General features: G+C 48.7%; 1 protein-coding gene across 12 annotated transcripts in view; it reads left to right on the top strand.

Annotated features, from left to right (window-relative positions):
* The first annotated feature begins 4,991 nt into the window (after positions 1 to 4,991).
* The window catches only part of CHD5 (chromodomain helicase DNA binding protein 5), an 80,505-nt gene continuing 62,811 nt past the window's right edge, over positions 4,992 to 22,685 (top strand). For 11 of the 12 annotated variants that reach the window (XR_012155512.1, XM_073316220.1, XM_073316218.1 and 8 more), the window contains exons 1-2: positions 4,992 to 5,068; positions 15,944 to 16,074. Coding sequence is in view for 11 of the 12 variants with exons in the window: in XM_073316220.1 (XP_073172321.1) it covers positions 5,002 to 5,068; positions 15,944 to 16,074 (198 nt within the window). In the remaining variant the exon portion in view is untranslated. The remainder of the gene's footprint in view (positions 5,069 to 15,943; positions 16,075 to 22,685) is intronic. The other variant, XM_073316219.1, reaches the window with a different exon arrangement.

Raw genomic sequence — 22,685 nt, 5'->3', positions numbered from 1 at the left:
ATGATAGGGAGAGGCATCAAAACAAGCACTAAGCTAAATGTCGGTTGGTCAGTTGTGCTAACAACGGTTCTGTATGGTTGTGAGATGTGGACAACACATTGCCGCCATAGCAGAAAACTTGTCAGTTCCATACTTGCTGTTTTCAATCTGTTTGCAAGGGCAAATGGCAGGACAAAATGCCTAATACTGAAATCCTTTATCATTACCAGCATTCAAAGCGTGCTCATAATAGCTGAGCTGTGTTGGTCTGGCCAGCTTCTTATGGTAGACTTGAGAATACCCATGGCTGTGTTTTATTGTCAGTTAAAACAAGGCCCCTGCTCTCATGGTGGTCAGTACAAATGGTATGAAGATACACTGACATCAAACTTGAAAGCCTATCAGGTCAATTTCAGTAATTAGGAAGCAATAGCCCACAACAGAGTGGCAGCAGATTTGGCATGTTGCCATTAACCACTTTAAAGCAAGATGCATCAACACCTGATGTGAAAAACATGAACAGTGCAAAGCAAGGATCAACAACTTGCAGTGATCATGGACAATTTTGTCTGTCCCACATGTAATCATGATTACAGTTCTTGCATCAGTGTGATTTCCCCCCCCCCCACATCCATGTTCATGTACAGTGTTCTCTGAATCCTCAAACGTTGACACTAGACTCCATCCATCCAGTAACTTAGTCTACAGCATGAGTACAAACCAGTTTGTAACAGTGGTGAGGGTGCAAACAGTGTTAAAATGGAGGCTGTAACCAGATGAGCACTTGGTCATGGCATGCCATCTGTCCTGGCTTACTGAAGGCCTGACTGCTACGCTTACAGTCAAATCAAGGGACCTGGTAACATTTTGTTAATGTGACCATCTATGCTATAGCCTAGGACCATGTTATAGCAAGGTCTGTATAAATCTAGTAGCAAAATGATTGTGATAACCAGTGTTTCCAGGGTTACTGGTCTTGAAGCATAGAAAATAGGTAGAACTTGAGTTTCATTCCCAGCAAGTATGACAGCAGAACAGTTACATTTTTGCCGGCAAGCATCTTCCTGAATAAGCTAACTTGATGTGATCTTGTACTTGGAGTCTCAGAATGTTTAACTGCTGAGCTCATATGTATTCTTCCAGGCTTTAGTTCTTTAAATATATTTGTTCCAAATGACAGACAATGCTAATGCATTGAGAGAACTTTACCCCATATTTAATCTTTCTCTTTATTATTAATCAACAGAAAACCGCACCCATAGAAACAATTTTTAGTAGGGCTATTCACTTGAAACCCAAAGTTACTTGACAGGGGAGAGTTTTAAAATGTTGATACTATTTCTTTTCTGTCTACTTGCAAATTAAAGAAGAACCATGCTAAACTTATGTAGTAACACCTTTTGGATTAAAAAAAGTATCATTACAGTGCTAATTAACATAAACACTGTTTGCATAAGAGTGGGTTTTAGTCAAGATGACTTGTGATGAATGGATAGTCCTTTCTCACTCCCAGTTTCCCTGGCACACCTAGATAAAGAAATTTGTGGGTATTTATGGGGAAATGTATCAACCTCTAACCTGTAAAAATCTGGTATTTGTGTAACATTCAGATGAGTACTGTTATTTAATAGGAGCCTCTGACTTTGGGTAGACAATTTCATCTCCTCTAGTGAGGAACTGGAGATGGGATTCTTCAGCTTTATTTCCGTGTCTTACATGGAGTTGCTATGTGACGATGGGTAAATTACTTAGGGTTGGTCTACACCCTGAACTTGCAGTGGTTTAACTAAAACTGGTAAATTACTAAATTTACCTACATTGATATAAGCCAGTTGTGAACGCATTTCCTGTTAATAGGTTTGTACTGGTTTAACTAAATTGATTTAAAAATACTTTAGTTAAACTGGTGCAAGTTGCATGTAGACTCATTTCTTCACCAATAAAAAAATTACTTACCTTGCAGGTGTGTTGTGAAGCTTAATGAATATTTCGTAAAGTACTTTGAGATCCGTGGAGGAAGTGTATTTCTGTAGCACATTATCCGGTCACCGTCAAACCCAATGTGGGTGATATGGCTTATTCAATGCTCAGTGTTCTAGCAGATACACTGAATTCCACGGAGACCTGTTGGAATTATGTTATGCAGAAACAAATATGCTATGTAATGGGCCCTGAAACTTGCAAAAGCTGGGCTTTGTTGAGATGGCAGAGAAGAGTTTCACAGGTGAGGATGCTCAACTGTGATTGTCCTGCTTGTAGTCTAGGACAATGAAGTTCAGGAACCATCAGCATAGCAACCGGCAGTCCTAACAGTCTTGAGAATTAGGGCTTGTCTATAAAATGGCATGAACCTAACTAAACTGATTTAAAATGTATCTAGTTAAACTGGTGCATCTTTTTTAATGTAGACAAGCCTTTAAATCTTGTGACTGACACCTTCACCTGCAGACCTGAACTGAACAGAAATGGAGGGCATGTCATGGCGCACAGGTGCAATGTTTGACCATCTCCTTAGGAGCAGAGTTGCTGAACTCTGCACCAGCTGAAGCTTTTCCGGCTCTTCACTTGCAGCACATTGCAGCACCTATCCTGAAGGTAATGCAGGTGACTCACTAATTTCAGTCACTCTTTTTAGCACTGACCCAGGACAAAACACCAAGTAATCTTCATGCCCTAAATGTATGGGGTTTGAATAGATCTAATTAATGCTTTCTCCCCATTTTATTTAACCAGAACAATTCCCAAACTGTTAACCTGAATTGCTGTTTTTGCAGGAAGCTTGAACTCAGCCAATAAATAAATAAAAATTAAAGAACATTTTTTTTTGCGGGGGCAGGGCTTATGCTGTTAAAATACTCTGTGTTGATAGTTAAAAGCGCATCCACAATGCAATGGTGTGGAAGAACATATGTGGTGTAAACTTTCTAGCAGGGCTCAGGGATTGCTTTGGTTTAGCATTAGTCTGTCCATCTCAGCAGACCCTTTCCTTAGTTCTTGGGGTGTGTGAAAATGGCACCAGGTTACAGCCATCCATATTAGTAGGCAATCTGCAAACTTCCTCCAAATTTGGCTGTCAGTTCTGGTCTGCATCATCCCTGGTCTTCTAGTTTTAGCCTTAGCTTGAGCAGTAGTGGTGTGGGGAATGCAAATTTAGGATTAGAAAGGGGGGGGGGGGAAGGTCTGATTTGTGTCAACTGGGAATCTGAATCCAGGGTTCTTGCAGCGTAAAAACTATTGTGTATAACTACCCAGGCACCTTCCCTTCTCAATGATGCTTTGGTCCCAACAACCAAAGGTGTTCTAGAGCCAAGAGATAAGCTAGACATCCTTGCCTCAAAGTTCTTTCTCACTAAATAGTCATGTGGAGGGATTCAGTGACTTGCATTTTTAAACCTCAACTATGATGTGTTTAGTATTTTCAGAAGAAAGGAACAATAAAAATACCATTTAAAGGCAAGTAATTGGGTATGCCCAGTCCCCTTAATAAATAGGGCATGGGAGTCATTTCAACAGAATGCTCTCTTTTTAAATAAGCTTCCTTCAACTTTCTCTCAGTGGATTTGGTGGTTGAGGTGCTGTGTCCTCTCAATGTAAAAAACAGGAACAAAAGATTAGTGCAATTCTGCATGTGCTGACTTACAGCCCTATTAAAGAATGCTTTTGTCATGGGGTTGGTGGGATAAGAGAGATGTACTGCGCTGCGGCCACCATTGCTTCTTCAAGGCACTTTTCGAAAACTAGGCAGTAGCACAAGGGCTTGCGAGTTTGGCTGCGGCAGCTCTTCAGTGAAGTTATTACTAGTACCACCCTGAGAGTCCCCATAAAGTACGAGCTTTGGGCGAATTATGCAGATGCTGTTTATAAAGCTCTTAATGTTAGAGGCTGGGCTCTCCTGCTCGGACTTTCCTGGCTATCAACAATGTTAGAGGCTGGGCTCTCCTGCTTGGACTTTCCTGGCTATCATCTTTTGTTTTCAACGGGGGCTAATAGATTTAACCCCCCCCCCCCCCACACACACACAGCTTTCCAGGATAATGCCTTGAGAGCACTGAGGGATGGTATTTAAGGTCAGTAGCCTCTTTGTCTTCTTTCCTTTGGGCTAGGTTGGCACTAATGGGCTCCACCAGGCAGGGTCTCTGGCCAGGAGGAATCCAGCAGTGGGCCCTTCACTTCCAGGCTGCCTTGCCTGTCAACTTGTTAGTTAAAGGAAACTGAGCAGCTGGCTGCCTGGGCAATATGTTGCCCCAGGGCCTTGGGTGGGAGACAAGAAGGGCTCAAGGGCTGGTGCTGGCCCTCAGGCTCCTAGGCAGCAGGTCACCTGTGGGCCATGTCCCTGACCTTTCTCTGCATCCGAGTGCTGGGGGGGCTGAGCCGTCAGCGCCTGGAGAGACTGTTCTCGGTGGGGCGCAGGAGCGTGGCTTGCCCCCTTCCCTGCCAGCCTTGCCCCATGCCAAAGGAGACCTCCCGGCCGGGCCGGGCCCAGGTTGGGCAAGGTGGGGAGGCAGCATAGGGTGACCAGAGAGCAAGTGTGAAACACGGGGACAGGTGTGTGGGGGGGGTAATAGGTGCCTATGGAAGACAAAGCCCCGACTAGCAGGACTGTCCCTACGACGTGGGGGCAGCGGCTCCCCCCAAAGCCGCCCTTGCAGAGCCCGCTCTGTCTGCTGCCTTTCCTCCGCCCCCTGCCCCTTCTCCGCAGGGAGCGCCCAGCCTGGCCCCCCCCGGCACCCCGGCTCGGGACTGGTGCCAAAAAAACCCAACGATGGGATGCGGTTGCCGGGGTAACCAGACTGGACGTCACAATCTGGGCATGTGTAATTCCGGGGGGGCGGGGGGGTGTCGCTGCAGGCTGGAGGGGTTGGGGCTGGAGCGGGGGCGGGAGGAGAGAGAGAGGCCGGGGGAGGGGGGGAGGGGGAGGGAAATTGCTTCTTAAAAAAAAAACAACAAAAAAAAAACCCACCCAGGGCCGCCGCAGCCATCTTCGCGCGGAGCAGCCGCTCCCTGCGCCCGGCAGGTGGGAGCATGCGGGGGCCGGCGGGGGCCGGGGGCGAGCCGCGGGGCGCGATGGAGAGCGAGGCGGAGCTGTCAGGTAGGGGGCGCGGGGCGCTCCTCGGGGGCGGGCAGCCCCGGGGCTGGGCCGCCGGCGGGGGAGAGGCTGCGGTGATGGGCGGCGGAGCGCGGCCGGGGGGCTGGTTCCCCGCTGGCCGGGGGGGGGCCGAGCCTGGGGACCGTGTCCCGGGGCCAGCCGGGGAGAGGGGTCCCCTCCGCTCCGGTGTGCGGTCCGCGGAGCCCGCCGCCTGCCCCGCCGCCCGGGGGCCAGGCTCCACGGGCAGGTAATCACCTGTCGCCGGGCAAGCGCCCTCCTGGCCGGACTGGCCCCCCTTCCCGGTGTGTGTGTGTGGGGGGGTCGGCACCGCTGCGCCCCAGGGTCCTGCCAGCACCCCGGGGTGCCCCTTCCCCTCTGGTTCTTTCTGCACCCCGGACCAAGAGGCCCACCGCCTGCAGGGGGGGAATAAAGCTCTAGAGGGGAGCGGAGCCGCAGCCCCATTCGCCATCAACAGCGGCTGTGGGGGACTCCGGGGCGCCTTTGAAGATCTGGCCCTTAGTTCCCTCCTGTGACTTCTTCTTCTCTTCCCTCAGTGCCTAACATCCCTGCCTGGCCTGGCTAGCTGAAGGCCTAAATAACTAGCTGAAACCTCAGGCAGAGAGAAAATTGGAGTGGTTTTTAATTTTTCCCTACTTACTGTACTGGTTCTTTTTGTGTTGGAGACGAACTGACGCCACTCCTTAGAGCTAAGCAGAGTGATGGCTGGAGCAACATATGCCTTTCCAGAGTGTATGTGGCTTTGTACCCTGGGCAAATAGCCATTTGTAGACTCCTGGTGGGGTGTGACAAGGGTCTGTCTGGCCTGATTGTGTTTTATGCAGGATCCCATCTCTACATCTTCCCCACTAAAGACTTTTTTGGACCCATTCTTTGATATCTGTGGTGACTGGGCCTAGAGACCCTTTTCCTTGGAAGTTTCCCTCTTAAGTGTCAGGTACTACTCCTTGACCTACCACCTTCTGAGGATGTGAAAAATCTTTTCCTTACATTTGCAGTGTTACCTGGAAGGGATTTACAGATGGGTCATGTGCCTCCCTTGGTCTTCTCTTTCCCAGCCTTTGTATGTTTACCTCCCTCATTCTCTCCACTGACGTTTTACCTACGATTCTTGTATCACTTTTACTTCCCTTTGCTTTTCTTGAGGTTTCTCTATATCGTGGGGACTGTCCAGGGGGATTATTAAGGCCAACAGACTCATTTCAATGAAGCCTAAACCAGATTTAGTAGTTGAAAGACTTTTTTATTTTCCTGTTTTGTTTTTCTTAATTGGCCCATTGATTGCTTTAGCTGGCTGTACCCGGCACATTTGAAACCTACCTGCTGAGCTGACAGAAGTGCTGAGTACGTTTCAGGTAGAAAGCAGCTAGCAGACATTTCAGGTGCATCTTGGTAGAGGAAAAGAGGGCAGGGAAATAATGAAATAAAGGCTTAACTTATTCAGGGAGGCTTATTAATTGTAAGACTTATAGCTGAGCACTGAGAGATGGATTTCCTTAGTTGTGACATCAATAAATATAGTAATAATCTGTCCTGCTATTTGGCTAGAGACCTTACTTGGCAACAGGGGCATGCTCAAAGGGGTGGGGGCAAGCAGAGGCCCAGGCCCCCCCCATGTCAGGGGCACAGAACTCCTCTGGGCCTGGGAGAGTGAGCTCCTGTGGCCCTGGACTGGGGCAGGAGACGAAAGGTCCTCTGGAACTGTGGAAGGAGAATCAGTTCGATCGGCCCCGTGGTTGCGGGAGGGGGGAGGGAGAGCGAGCCAGCTCTGCCGTTGGGGCTGCGGTGGGGAGAGGCAGCTCCTCTGGCCTTAGGGTGTGGGGGCGAGGCAGCTCCACTGGCCGTGGAGGGAGGGAGGGAGGGGGGAAAACAGCTCCTCCGGCCATGGGGGGCACACAAGTGCCCCTCCCCCAAAGCAGCCAAATATTTATTCCTGGGAATTCCTAATATGTGGCATCCTCCTGCAGAACGGCACATAATTACCTTGCTAAGTCTGTGTGAGGGTCTTCAGCAGCGCTCCTGTTTGTGTAGGTCTTTGTTTTCAGGTTTTGGGAAAAAGTTTCTGCTTGTACATAGAGGCTGATATTTTACAAACCAAAACTACATCCACAAATTAAAAAACTCCTTTAGCATCTGTTAAAGGAGCCACTTTGGCCAAATTCGTGCTCGCGCAAATGGCTAAAAATCCATACGAGCCAATGGAGTTGTACTTGCCTATGCCAACAGGGCCAAATGTACCATTCTGCAGGGAATCCGCACCCCAGGGCTATGTGGCACTTAAATCTCACTGTGCTGGCTGCTGCACAAGGGTGAATTCTACCCATAGTGAATTTGGTCCTAACAGCGCCTCTCGTTTTCTTACATTGCTAAAATAAATGTTCTCCTGAGCGGAAAGCCTGAATGCAGCCCATTTAGTGGAGAGCAATGGTATAGGAGTGAGTCAGAGTTCCTGAAAAGTAGGGGCTGATAATGCTACTTCTGACAAGCCCGAAAATCCAGCAACCCCCGTGGTGAGGCGGTAATAAGGGTACCTGGTGCCAATATCATGTGGACTGTCATCCATAAGCGATTGAGATTCCAAAAGCCCATCAAACATATTTCATTTAAAACATGAGGGCAGGAGTGAAACACCCATCTTTACAAGCTGCACAGCTATTCATCTCCATCCTGTCCTTAATTTTCCAAAGCATGAAGAATTCTTAATGTCTGGCAGATGGATGCCTCCCCATCAGTGTCAAGAATGGTTCTATTCTTCTTCCTTCCCAGAAATGACTCTGGAGGAGATTATTAAGATCTCTCTGGTTTTTACTCTTAATGCACCTGACTGAAGTGCAATCAGAGAGGTAATCAGAGCCCACAATAGAGCCATGCAAATGAGTGAGTGTGAGTTTGCATGTGCTGGAGAGAGATGGGAGTGTGGTAGATTAACATGAACTCAGTAAAATAACTTGTGTCCAGCTGTTTCCTGTTAAAGATATTAGTGCATCTCAAATTCACCTGCAAAATCTATCCCCATTGCATCCTCTCTCTTCCTGATTTTTCACTTCAGTTACCAATAATCTCCATATGCAGAATTACATTTACTGATTATTCTTTGTATGGAGGTGTTTAAAATTTGCAAATTAGCATGTTTTCCATACACTGATTACAAAACACGTGCTTTTGGTGAAGATAACTCTGCTTTGAAGTTATGGAAAACATGAAGAAAGAACAAACATAAAGTTTCCAGCAGAGAGAATGCCAAGTTGTTTCTCACTCTGTAAGATTCTCCATCTTGAACAGCAGTAGGTATCACATCTGAGTTAGTGCTGCTTGAATTAGTATTGACTTGGCCTCAGCGCTTGCATCTCCCTCAGACCAGGGTGTTTTGTGCAGGTCGGGGGTACCTGGGTTGTAACAGCCTGTTTCCTGCAAGGGTGTTTTGGTGAGGAGAGCAGGAAGAGGAGTACCCGGTCCTGAAGTTTCTGTTCACTTTGAGAAGTGGGGTCAGGGACAGGTCAGGGGCGATGGATAGGCTGGCTTAGAGGTCAGTGACAAATATTCTCCGTTCCCATCATCTTTTCTCCATGTCGGTTTGTTCAGTTGAATCACAATGCTCAGGACGTTGTTTAGGTCTCAGTGAGATGTATACCCAAGAATGAGAAGGCATGAGGATGTTTTTTTATTAGGGTCGCCAGGGGGATCCAAATGAGCTTTATGGTAGGACGGTAGCTTTCACCTCTCCATAACACATCACACATCGGTAGAGCTGGGACTGGCTCCTTGGTCCATTCAGTTAACACAGGTCTTCACAAGGATTGCCCTTGTGTTCTTTCTAAGTGACAGCTGGTCGATAGAGTTCAGCAGTCTCTCTCTGGCCTATTTCTCAGCCATGCTGAGTTGCTCACTTGGACGGGGGGGCTCTTGTCCCTTCTGCACAGGAGTTGGTGAGTCTCTGTGCAGTTCCTAGCCGATGGCATGCTGACCAGGTTGTAGCTGTCAAAGGATAAGCAAAGAACTTCAGTGTCCAGGGCTGCTAATGCAGCAACTTTCATGAGCATGAATTTCACTGAAAACCATTGTTAAACTTTGAAGAGTTTTATTTCCCCTTGCAAAGAAAGTTTAGTTCAATTTTCTTATCAGTCACTGGCTAGATAATTGTTCCCCTTCTCTAATAAAAATGGAACACATTAATGCAGATGCTGTAGGGTTGTTGGATTTAAAATCCAACCCTGAGGGGCTGGCTTTCAGCTCCTCAGTGTGTGTGGGAGTTGGAGAAGGAATGAGGGTTGTCACTTCTTATGAAAGCCTTGAAAGGGAGCATAGCAAGAAACGCATGTATGGACCTGGTGTCACCCTGCACCCCTGGCCTCCATGAAACATCTGAGCAGTTTAGCATCTCTATCCATTCAGTTAAAACAGCAGCGTTTCTAACTTTTGGGAATTCCTGGCTTCCCTTTCATAGATTTCGTAGAACCATAGATTCCAAGGCCAGAAAGTACCATTGTGATCACCAAGTCTGACCTCCTGGATAGCACTGGCCAGAGAACTTGTCCACAATAATCCCTAGAGCAGAGCTTTCAGAAAAACATCCCATCTTGATTTAAAAATTGTCAGTGATGGAGAATCCACCATGACCCTTGGTCAACTGTTCCAATGGTTAATTGCCCTCACTGTTAAAAATGCATGGCTTATTTCCAGTCTGAATTTGTCTCGCGTCAGCTTCCAGCCATTGGATCGTGTTATAATTTCCCCTACTTGTCTGAAGAGCCCATTATCAAAGATTTGTTCCCCATGCAGGCTCCTTCCCTTGCCTTCTTCTGCAGCTGCCTGGCTTATGCTCTTCCCAGACCTTTGGCTGGAGCTGTCATTTTCTGAGACAGGCTGACCTGGGCCAGTTCGGCCTCCAATGCTGCAGCTTCCAGCAAGTGACTGTGATTGTAGCAGATGCCTCTGCTTCTTTTGGACTAATGAGAGTGACCTGGTCAGTATTTTATCTTTCCATTTCGTTCAATTAAAAATATCCCAGCAAAATCGGGGCCAAGCATTCTCGCACAAGCCGTGCAGGAGGGAGAGCTCATAGGAACAAGGAGGCTGCTCCTCCACTATGGAGATGGTCTGTCAGCAAGGGAGGAGTTGGTCTTTCGCTAGAAACAAAACAAACGCATGTAAACCGGAGGGATGGTCGGGGTGAAGTCTCTGCAGGACACTTGTATTGCAGCACCAGATGTTTGAACATGTTGTTGTTGTTTTGGAGGGAGGGTAGGTTGTGTGTGAGAGAGAAACCTGAATGCTGCAGTGCATGAATTCTGGATTTGTTAATGCTGGAGAGTTTAAATCCACTGAAAAGCAGGTAGGCAGGGCGTGCAAGGTGTTTTTCCTCTGAACGGTCACAGCTGCTGTCAGCTTCTTTACTCTGGTTCAAGGTTGACAGGCCATTGTTCACAATCTTGCAGTTAAGTTTAAGAATCAAACTCTCTTCATCACATGCGGTGGAATCCGCCTTGCGATTTCTCCGTGCAGTCAGCAAAGTCACTGGATGTCCCTGGGGATTTTGTTTTTTACTGAGCCGTACCTTTGGGTTGGAGCTTTCATATCTATGAGAGTCATGTGAGTGAGCTGCTGTGCTTGTGAACAGGAGTGTGGAGTGAAAGGGTTGACTTTAAAAATAAACTTGGTGCACATTGGTCTCCGTTACTGAGCAAAACAAGGTTCTGCCCAAATGCCTCAGTCTCCTGGTTGGATGTAATGAAAGTGACATGCTTAGTTACTGTGCTTCCAGCGGTAGCACTAACGTCTCTCCCAAGCGCTGTTATCCTCATTTTGTAGACGGGAACGCCAGTGGCTCCAGTTTCCGTTTGCCTGGAGTGGAATGGGCAGCCCACAGAAGATCTAGGGAAAGGTTCAATTAACACAGGTCTTGCAGATCAGGGGTTGCTCACCTTCTGGCTTCACAGGTAGCTTTTGGTTCCTTCCAACGGTCTGTCCAGGTTGTTCATATGTGATACAAGATATTCCTTTGTCTTTCAAAGCCGTCAGCCCTGGCTGCATTTGCTCAGTCTCTGTCACCTGTGCAAGGTCTCCAGAAGCTCACGAGTCGTTAGGCTACCTCAGGCTTGGAGCATATCTCTTGTAAGCTGAGCATGGTTGGGTTCGGTCAGTACTTGGATGACAGATGTAAAACCAGGGGAAAAAAACAAATGTTGCAGGAAATGGTGCTGGTGTTTAAGTAGGTAGCTTAGCTTCCTGCTATGTCTGCACTGAACCAGCGCCCCAGTCCAGAGCCAGGGACCACTCTGCTGCTAAAGGCTGAGATGAGATGGGAAGCCAACAGTCTTGACCTCTTGTGCTCATCTAAGATCCCATCACGTTTTTTTTTGTCAGCATAAGGGTGTTAAATGCAGTGTCCTGGCCAAAAGTCAGTTTGGGAAGATTGCCTTCCATCTCCCTGAGGCAGAGTTCCAGCTGGAGAAGTTATCCCCCTGAATAGCAGAATGGCTATTCCAGATATGGGGGGAAGTGGTGCTTGTAGGCACAGTCTGCAATGTGATTTGGGATCTTTTGAGATTACTCGGCATTCAGCAGAAGGGTTGGGGAGGCAGCTCTGTGCCTAGCTTGCTGTGTGCATAACAGGTATGTGCACTGAGGAGCAAGGATATCTTTGCCTGGATTCATTCCCCACCCTTTGACATCTTGATCATTAGGAACCAACGCTCAATAGTAAACCGAATCTTGCAATGACTGACTCACAACACAAACTGCTGTGGGAAATGCACAAAAGAGGCCAGGATGTTTCTCGTTGTACATGGAATCCTGGGCTCCAGCTCCATCGAGAAAACTCTTAAGGCTTTAAAACTTCTTTTCAAAGCAAACGGCTCTGTTGTCCCATTGCGAGACTCGGGTCCGTGGGGCTGAGTCCCGTCGCTACTACATTTGTATTGGGATACAAAGCCCCCTTCCCTGCCCCAAAATGTTGTTTTTTCTGTGCGGTGTTGTGAATAAAATCAAGCAATGCTGAATGGCTTCTATATAGAGCCTCATGCACCTGATAGAGAGGCCAAGAACTCTGATCTGGTGCTTTTTAGTGGAGATTATTCTGGTCCTGTCAGAGGTGAGGGAAATGTGTTGCTTGCAGGGCATGGTTCTGTCAATTGTCTAATAAATTTCACTGAGATGGAGCTAAGCTGCTTGTTTTGGCAAAGTCTAAACTGCTGTGTTTTGAAGTCGAACACAAAATTTGTCCGGTCTAATGAGATTGGAGAATTATTACCGTAGAAGTTTAGAAATTCAAAAAGAAAACAGAAGAGTACAACACAGAACTGGATCTTAAGGAAATGCAACAATTTGACAAAATGCCAAAGCTCATTAGTAAGAATGTCAAGATTTGGAAGATAATGATGACAGGAAAATAAAAGGGTACATTGCAATTAGTGACGAGCTTCTTTGCCTTGGTGGGGATGTAGCGGATGGATGAAAGCAGTAGAGCCGGCATGCTTTGAGCGGACACTTCGCTTTGCTCCTGTTCAGGCGGCTCTGGGTCTGTCCAGGAGTCAGTGGGGCCATCAGAGGGTGTGCCGGGGGCAACAACTAGCCTCTCCCAAGACATAGCATCACTCCTGCCTTCAGTGCTGCAATATGCAGCCAGAGGTAGATGGGGAGGAAGGAGCTCAGAAGAGAGACGAGTTTTCTCTCTTTTCTTTGATTTCATTGAATCCATTTTAACAGGATCTATTTCAAAAGGCAAAGGGTAAACAATAAAAAGCCAAGTGCTTCCTCATTACCTACGAGCCCAAATCAGCAACAGCAGGCAGCATATTAGAGGCATCCAGACAGTCCCGGCCCCCCTCCTCGCCCCCCCCGCCCTCTGCTTCTGAGCAGGCCAGTGGCGGGGGCTTCGTGGGCCCGGGCGTCTGCGGGAGAAAACGAGATGATCCTTCTGCTTTGGTGCTGCATGCTGTGGTGCCCAGCCCCAGCCCCTCCGGGCAGTAACAGGAATACTCAGCCCCCTGCATCTTCCAAGCCCTTTCCAAACGGCAGCCCTCACGAGCTCCCTTGGGAGGCAGAGAGCAAGCGTCCTTAGCTTCATTTTGCAGATGGGAAAGCTGAGGCCGTGAAGGTCAGTGACTTGCCCCAGCAAGGCCACTTAGGGAGTCTGGATGAGGACCCGCGAGTTCCTTGCTCCCAACCCCTTGTTCTGTCCTCCAGACAATACATTTATTATTGAAGGCTGCAAATGATTCTTTGCCCCCTTTCATCCTCCTGCAACTCCCTACCTGCATTTTCTCTCTCTTGCCAGTAACACCTTACATCATTGAGACAGAGAGGGCCCTGAAACCAAATCCTGTTTGTTCGGTAGCTAGACTCTCACCCAGCTTGGATCGTGTCGTCCATGTCACTTTCTGGATCCCTGCAGTAAATCCCACAAGGACATCTCTCGGTGTGGATGGTTCTCTCTAGCCAGAGCTGGAGTCTGCATTTTGTGCTGCACTGAAAACTCACCTACCCTGCTGGAAATGGAGCTCCAGTTCTCTGGGAGCTGGTTTCTAGTGGCACTGCTGTAAGAGCAAACAGAAACTGCCCCTTCCCACTGCATTGTGCTGAATGCTGGAGCAATTCTTGCCCACTTGCTGGGGGCTGCCATCCTGCTGAAAACCAGGCCTGGCATATGACCTTGGTGATGCAAAGGGAGGTTAGTGTCTGAGCCTAGAGACCCCTTTGCATGATCCGCCTCTGATCCTACGCTAACCATCCAAACGGCTTTCCTGTTTAATACCCCGCCAGGGTTGCGAAATAATAGCAGTGCACTCTTTTGAACACCAAAGCTCTTCTTCTGATGGCCAAAACAGTTGTGCGGCAGGCTGGAGATGAGGTTCCAGGCTCTGTGCGTGGGCTCTTCCTGCTGGGAGTGTCCACAGTGACGCATCCAGGAGAGAGCTCTTTACGCTGACACCTAGATGAAGTAATGAAGATACTGCTGTTAATTCTAGGCTCTGTGGAAATGACCCCAGCCCCGATCAATTTACAAAACCCGAATTTTGAGCCTAAACAGCCCGACTCATATTATTTGAGCCTTAAGCGCCGAAGAGCTGTGTGCATGATGTGTGCTTGATTCGAACAAGTCTCCTCTTTGTTTGAAAGTGCTGTAGCCATGAACCTGGGACTCAGGTCCTGCAAATACTTCCTATCAGCTTAGTGCTGAATGCTGTTCCAGACGTGCACCCTCTGGCCTGCTCCTGGGGGTAAGCGTTATGCCTTGTAGTAAGCTTTTGCAAGGGTTGGGCCCCCTTTTATGACCTAGCATCCATCAGAACCTGCACTGTGACAAAACTGAAGGTGTCAGACTCCATCAAATACTGTTGCCGAAGACTTGTCCGTGGCTGAGCAATGCTAATTCCCTTTGAAGCCAACGAGAGCGGAGTACCGGCCTCGTTGCTGTGTCGCCCCTAGAACGCCACAATGGAAGCAGAGCAGCTTCCTAAGAATCCCTGACCCCGCAGCAGAGTGGCTGGTGAGAGAGATTGAGACCGGGCCTGGTGCATGCTACGCTGGTACTGGGCAAATGCGCAGCAGTATGCCATAGCAAATGGATTCAGGTCAGAACATATAACTGCACCAAAAATTAGTTCTCTGTTTTGCGTTTACTCTTTAACTTGGCCCACTCAAAAATCCCTCAGTCCCTGATTTCCAGCTACCACGCCGGGCTGCTGGGTAAGAATCCCTTTGCTTCCTCTAAAGTACGAACATTTATCTCTGGCTGCAAGCTGACTTTCCAGGTCCCATTATTTAATCCAAATTTAAATATTAGTATTAAGTGCTGCTGTTCGTTCTGCCTGTCTTCTACCTGCAATGATCCTGTCCTGTTATCGGTTTCCCAAACAGCCAGCTGGGAGCTGACCAGCCATTTGGCAAGTCTGCATCTCCAGGATTTAAAGACACCTGCACTTTGCAGACCTTGTAGAGCAGCTTTTTCCCCCTGCTCTGTGTCATCACAGTCACCCCCAAAGTGTCGCAAACTGATTTCTGGTGGGAGGAGTGTGCAGCAGGGCAGGGGGTGTCGGCAGAAACAAAGTGTCTTTTCATACAAACAGGAACGGTGATTCGATGGATAATCGTGATAATTACTAATAAGTGGGAAGAGAAACACAGGGGAAACAATTTGGGGACTAGTTTTTAACCCCATCCTCCGATTTGGTGTCTGCAGTGCCTTCCACTTGAGTTTGCACACCAGTTACACGAGCACAGACAGCCGTTTGCACATGTGACTTGGGCAGCAGCATGTACACAACGGGGTCCATGAAGATGGAAACCAGGGCTGACACTTTGAGACTTGTCTTTCAAGGATCTGCATGAGGCATTAGCAGCTAGTTAAGTGCTGGCCTGGTAGGCAACTAATGCTACTGTAAGGCTATGTTTACACTACACAGCTACAGCCGTGTGGCTAAACGTTGTGCAGTATAGCCGCTGTTTGTCGGCTCTCCTGCTGACAAACAGCTCCCACCCCCAAAGAGCGGCGTTAGCTTTGTCAACAGGAGAGCGCTCCTGCCAGCAAAGCACTGTTCACACTGGGGCTTGTCGTCTGCAAAACTTTTGTCTTTCGGGGTGTGTGTTTGTGGTTTTTTAGCACCTCTGAAAGACAAAAGTTTTGTTGTTCAATTGTCAGTGTAGACAAAGCCTAACTTGGGACAGCTATGTTAACAGCTGGACGTGAGTCAGGCAATAAACAGAAACTTGAGCGAGGCCACATGTCCTTGTATCCCATAGGCTGATGGAGCTGCTTGGCCAATGCTCTCCCATGGGGTCAAACACAATTCCCATACTTTGTGTGTCTGTGAACCTGGCTGTGTAACATCTCGCTTTCCTCCCCCTTTGTGTCGTCTCCAGAAGAAGAGGATGGAGTGCTGGAAGGGCTGGAGGAATTTTATCCAGAGGAGCAGGTGACTGCGCAGAAGAAAAAGAAATCCAAAAAGCTGAAAGAAAACAAGACATCCAAAGTCAAGAGAAGGAAGAAAGAGGTAACGTCTCCCGCTCTCAAGTGAGGCTGGCAGGCAGCTGTTGGACTCTGTGTACAGGCTGTATGCTTGGGATAATGCTGCTGGCCTCCCTTGTGGAGAAGTCGGTGGTCTAGGGATGGAAAAGGACTAGATAAGAGTTAGGTATTTACTAGGGGGAACTAATTTGATGTGTGACGGGGGACCTGTTTCTTAGACTTGGGTGATGCCACAGCTGAGCCTGCAGATTGGCAGTCACTCCCCTGAGTGCCTGGAGAGGCTGAGTGATATAGTGAACTGGCACACAGGGCTGGGAGCAATGCCTGCATAATTCATATCCTGGCGCTGACAGCGACTCACTATGGCCTTGGGTGAATCACTTAACTTCTCTACCTCAGTGACCCCACTGGTTAAATGAGAATGGTACTTGCCCACTTCCGAGAGTCTGTGGCGGTTAATTAGCCAGTGTTTAGAGCGGGCTTTGGAATGTGAAGGTTTGAGTATTATTATTTATTAAGGGTTCATTAGTGAGTGATGCTCCCTGGCCTTTGTTAGGCAGGAGGTCCGACTCCGTGATTACAAGGATCCCTGGAAAGCCTGAAGCTAAGCGCTGGAGTTTCAGGTGTGGATTTAAACGCTCTAATTTACATGCCCAAGGTTGAAAACTGAGATTACAAATGTTGTCTCTTCCTTCACCTGGTCTCCACTAGTGCTGCATGTGTCTGAAAGTGGGGGCGGGGGGGGTGCTCCTTTGCATAGAATTACCCAGAATGCTCCTCGTTAGCTGCTGTAGGGTTGAGCTCTGGAGATGCACAGAGGTGAGTTGGTGGCTGCTGTAACCCCTCCTCTGTTTAAATAACTTCCACAACAGGAAGATGCTAGGTTCAAATTTGTGGGTTTTGGTTCTGAGACATGGATGGGCTTAGTCTGTCTAAATGGCTAGGACGATTTATGTGACCAAAGGGAGAAACGAACACCATATAGGTGTAAAGAGTGAACCTGGGGAAATCCAGAGAGACTGAGTTCTGAAAATATCGGTAAGAAGAGTTCAGTCGACTCGGGCTAGTTTGGAGGGACCTTTATTGATGCGTTCAGTGGCTTTGGAATGGGACTGGTCCGGTGTGTTCTCCCCTGGAGCAATTTCTGGGCAGAAGGGTGGGGGTTTCGCGCTGCAGCAGTCGGTGGTTTTTCAAGGCTGTGTTTGCCTGCTCCTCATGTGGTCACTTGGTCTGGGCGCTGTCCTAAATGAGGCCTGTGGCAGAGCATGGAGCGTGTTGGATGGAGGAAGCTGTATGGCTCAGAGAGGGCTCTGCTAAGGGCTTCTCATGCAGAGAACTGTGGAGGTGGGGAAGGTGGGCGAGGGGAGGAGCCAAGACTGGGACCTCATGTTTTTTCAAAGAAAATAATGTGAAACGGAATCTTTTTATAAACGCTTTCTTGGCTGCGCTTCGTGCTCATGCCACTGGGAGGGCAAGATTCACCAGTGCACGCTGGCTACTTTCCCCACTCCGTCGATGCCAAGTCGCTTGTCAACCTGGGTTGACTAGCCAGTTAAGGTGTGGTTCTGGCTGCCTGGCATTGTGGAGCAGTGCCAAGCATCCAGAGGGTACTGGCCCTGGCCCTGGCCCTGGCCATGGATCTGGGGAGACTCTGGCCAGAGCCGTGTAGAGCAGGAAGCCTTCTTCTAGCCTCCCTTCCTCCTCCCAAAACTCAGTGCTCACTGCTTGCCCCTCCAAATGCTTTGTTGTAAGGACTGTGGAAAGGGCTCTCTGCCCTGCCGGGTCCCAGGGACCATAGTTTGTACTTTAATGTTCTAAATCCCAAGCCCTGCTCTTCGAATTCAAGGGGCAGCAGATTAGTCTGCTTTTAATTAGCTCTGCCTGATGTGGTTAGTTAATTTCTCATTTGGAAGCTAAATCTTTCTACAGAAGTAGGCACAGCTTGAGACAGGTACTAATTTGGGCAAACACTGATCTAGTTCTGCCAGTAGTTTAGTTTTTCTTGAGTCCTAAAGGTTTTCACTTTGAGGGTGGATTGCAAAGAGAGAGAAGGGCGCAAACAACTACGAATTAGTGAGAAGACACACAGGGTGGAAGGGGTGAGACTTTCCTTCCTAGCTGATCATTTGCAAGGATGATTGCATTTTAAAGCTTACCAGCTGCATTCGTACCCCTGGGTGTTGTGCCGTGATTGCAGATTCTGTCACCAAATACAATGTTTTGTTATGCAACTGTGATACAGTGAAAGACAAGGGCATTAATCACTGTTCTAAAACTTTCCTATTTCTATTCCCCAATGTTTTGAAATTCTGTTTATTCTAATATGTTCTTTTTAATGCTGGAAATATGTCTGATAAATGTGATTGCCAGTCTTTAATCTTGTGAGTTGTATGTGACAGGCAGTGAATAATCTCACACTTCACATTCTGATCCTATATCCCACACTTTATATATCAGATATTGAGCTGGCAATTAGGCCTTTTAAATGGAGTGAGTTGTAAGCGTGAGAAGCGTGTCTTCTGGCATCTCACATACAGAGGCGTTAAAAGAAGGCAGAACCAATAGGAAATGGAGGTTTTGTCAAACAGGCTTTTGCATTCGTGAGTTTGGGATTTATAGTATCCCAGTTAAAGACCCATTAGATAATTATTACAAACGATGATTATCAGACACCCCACCAGACCACATGCAGCAGTACAGTGCGCTGATATGTATAATAATAATAATATCTGTGTTAGGATGATCTCCTTATCTGGTTAGTAAACCCCTCCTGCCAGGGATGCACACACTGCAATGCAGCACCTCGTTGACGGTTTGTCCCCGGTGGCAGACAGTAAATCTTTGTGGCACATACTGTACCAATACTGTTATCTAGGGACTGTCTCTCTTAGGGATGAAATGCAAAGCGACATGTTGGGAATGTAACCAATGTGATGCTGTTTGGAGAAAACAGCATGGTTTTGAGGTTTCTGTGGAGACAGGATATCGAATGACAGACCGTCCATTTCCAGGGTGTCTCACAGGCAAGAAGTGGGGCTGGGCAGGATGTGACATTTGGAAGGATTTGGGGAGTGTTTTTTTTTTTTTTTTTAAAGAAACCAGATTCTCAGTGAATTACTGTCCCAGTGAATTCCCCTCATGCAGCTCCCAGAGGATCCACTCTACTCCCAGAGCCCTACGCTGCAGCGTCACTCCTGGCCCCGAGGGATGCTTCCCCTCTGCTCCCTGGGCTGTGTGCTGCCCCTCAGGCCACAGCCACACTACAGACTTAAGTCGACTTCATGTAAGTTGACATCGAGCCTCCAATTTAAGCAAGTCGATCTTGCGTGTCCACACTAAGCTTGTTGTGTCGGCAGGTCTTGCACTGACCCATGGAGCGCTGCACTGTGGGTAGCTATCCCACAGTGCACATAGGCAAGTGGAATTTTGGGTTGGGCTTGCAATGCCTTATGGGACCAAAACATTGGTGCAGGTGGTTATGGGAATATGGCGTTTACAGCCTCCCATGGTGCACTTACCTCCCTCCCTCCCTGAAAACAGCAGCAAACAAACCAAGCCTTTTTCATGCCTTTTTTCATAAGCATGAGTTAGATGCCATAGCACGATAGGCATGGACTCTGCTCAGCTCTACACTGTCGTTATGAGCATTGCAAACACCTCGTGCCTTGTCCTGCGGTATGTACGCAGCCGATAGAGGAGCCACCGCACTGAACAGTGTGATGCCACACAAGAAGCCCTGCTGGAAGACACCGAGCGGAGCAATTCCTAGTTACTGGCAACAGTCACGCATCGCCTTGACCCCGTGGAGCACCGTTTCTGGGCCTGGGAAACAAGCACCAACTGGTGGGACCGCATCGTTATGCACCTATGGGATGACGAGCAGTGGCCGCAGAACTTTCGAATGCGTAAGGCCATTTTCCAGGAACTGTGTGAAGAGCTTTCCCTAGTCCTGAAGCGCAGCCATATGAAAATGAGAGCTGATCTGACAGTGGAGAAGTGAGTGGCAATAGCTCTGTGGAAGCTTGCAACGCCAGACTGCTACCAGTCAGTGGGGCGTCAATTTGGAGTGGGTAACTCTACCGTGTGATCTATTGTGATCCAAGTTTGCAGGGCCATTAACAGACTTCTACTAAGAATCATAGAATATCAGGGTTGGAAGGGACCTCAGGAGGTCATCTAGTCCAACCCCCTGCTCAAAGCAGGACCAATCCCCAACTAAATCATCCCAGCCAGGGCTTTGTCAAGCCTGACCTTAAAAACTTCTGAGGAAGAAGATTCCACCACTTCCCTAGGGAACGCATTCCAGTATTTCACCACCCTCCTAGTGAAAAAGTTTTTCCTAATATCCCACCTAAACCTCCCCCACTGCAACTTGAGACCATTACTCCTCGTTCTGTCATCTGCTACCATTGAGAAGAGTCTAGATCCATCCTCTTTGGAACCCCCTTTCAGGTAATTGAAAGCAGCTATCAAATCCCCCCTCACTCTTCTCTTCCGCAGACTAAACAATCCCAGTTCCCTCAGCCTCTCCTCATAAGTCATGTGTTCCAGCCAGGTCTTCCCCCAGTCCTGCCCACTGCCCCGCAGTGATTGACCTCTCTGCTGGCTGCCCTGGGAACCCGAAACATATTGCTGAGGAGGGTCATATGACCACTCTTGTGGCTTCCCTGTGCTTCCCCATCAAAGTCATTTTTCTGTGGGGAAGCAAAGAAATCTGCCGGGGACATAAATGCTGCGCATGTGCAGTGACGCAGAATTCCCCCAGGAGCAATAGAAGTGGCATGTCTGTGGGGCAGAACCTGAACGACTGTTCGCCTCTCTTGTTTTCTGGTATGCTTGCTGAAGCTCCTTTTATATTCATGCGGCACTGCTGTGCGTCCCTGCTGTCGCCCTTCTCCCCCCCGTGCCCCGCGCAATTTTGGCATAGATGTCAGCATTTCTTCTGCTGGATTGGAGCTCTGCCTGCATTGACTCTTCTCCCCACACAGCAGTCAGATCCACCACCTCCTGTGTGCCCCATGCTGGAGCGCGTTTGCGGCCTTGAGTCTCCATGATCAGCTGTGCTGGCGAGCTCTCCACGCTGATCAAACAGGAAATGAAAACTCAAAAGTTCCCAGGGCTTTAACAGGGGCGTGGCTGTTTCCTGGGTACCTGTCTGACGGGCTGTGGAGTTGAAAGCGCTCTCCAGAGCGGTCACAGCGGAGCACTGTGGGACACTTCCTGGAGGCCAATTCATTCGAATTACACAGTGCAGTGTCTACCCTACCCGATGTCGACCCATGGATGTCGGATCAAGGGCTAAGCCTCTCGTGGAGGTGGAGTAAAGAAGTTGACTTTACAGGCTGCACAGGTTGGCGGAAGGGACTCGGTAGTGTAGACACAGACATTATTAGATCAGCTTATGTTGCCCTAAGTTTGTAGCGTAGACCAGGCCTCAGACTCCGCCGATGAAAGACCAGGCCCTGGATGGGAGCTGTGCTCTCGTCATGCTATAGCGCGGAGGGCAGAGGGCCCCTTCTCTGCGGCTGAATGTCCAGGGGCCGCCGGGGTGGCGTGCCCCTGTACTTGCATGTGCCAGGTTTCTCTGAACATAATTGCCAGGCTGTCAGATACCCCAGCTGCCTTTTAACCCTCTGTAGGTATCTGTGGATGCTGGCAGCGCATGGGTGCAGTGGCAGGCCAGCGAGGAAAGAGTTACGTATCTCTGAATAACCTTCCTTCTGGAGTGTTGCTGCGGTTGGTCGGAGCCGTAGGGTACGAAGGACCCAGGCAGCTTGGGCTCACTAAGCCACGGTCAGTGCACGTCCAGTGTCCAGCGTGGGACATGGAGAGTGATTAGGGAAAACAGGAAATGTGGGTTGGAGAGAGGGAGGGGACGTCAAACAATAAACACAGCTGGCTGGTGCATGGTGTGCAGGGTGAAATGAGCTTTGCTTGGCTCAGCTTTCCCTGCCGTTTAAACTGAGATGCTCACGCCTTTGACCTGGCTGGGCTGGTGATCAGGATCCCAGGGTGAGCTCTCGACTTCCACACCAAGAGCCAGATTGTGGCAACCTCCCTCCTCGGGGAGGTGGGCTCCAGATGCCATCGCGCCCCAGCATCACCCAGCCTCAGAAGGGGATGAGCCTGGGATGGTCATAGGGAGCTCTCGTACTAGATCACTAGAGGGAAGTGGGGTGGTAAAGCTGCATGCTGAGGGACAGGCAGGCAGGGCAGGGACAGACACAGCTCTGAGTAGCACTCTCTGGTCCAGCCACTTAATAGTTTACGATAAAAGCACCAGAAGGGTTGTTCTCCTTACATCAGTGACTCAGGTAACCGCGGGTCCAGCTGTTGATATTTAAAGCGCCAGCTGTCGGTGTGCAGACAGTATGAGCCGTCCCTCTTGCATGTGAATGTCTCCATTTGCCTGCACTGATGGCTCAGCTGTTCCCTATTTAGCGCTATCCTGTTTAGTGCAAAGGGATTATTTTTCTTCACCTCAGACCCAGGCTGGCTGGCGACTTTCTCCTGATACCCTTTGAAGATCAGATCAAGATAACACTGCAAGGTCGATACGATGACCCGGAAAATCATTCACAAGCGTCACACAGTTCTAGTTTCCTATTTTATTAATGAAAGTAAGGAAAGCTGGAG

Source organism: Lepidochelys kempii, chromosome 18 (assembly GCF_965140265.1).
Source record: "Lepidochelys kempii isolate rLepKem1 chromosome 18, rLepKem1.hap2, whole genome shotgun sequence".
Lineage (NCBI taxonomy): Eukaryota > Metazoa > Chordata > Testudines > Cheloniidae > Lepidochelys > Lepidochelys kempii.
The sequence above is the reverse complement of the archived record's forward strand: the minus strand, read 5'-3'. Positions and strand labels throughout refer to the sequence as shown.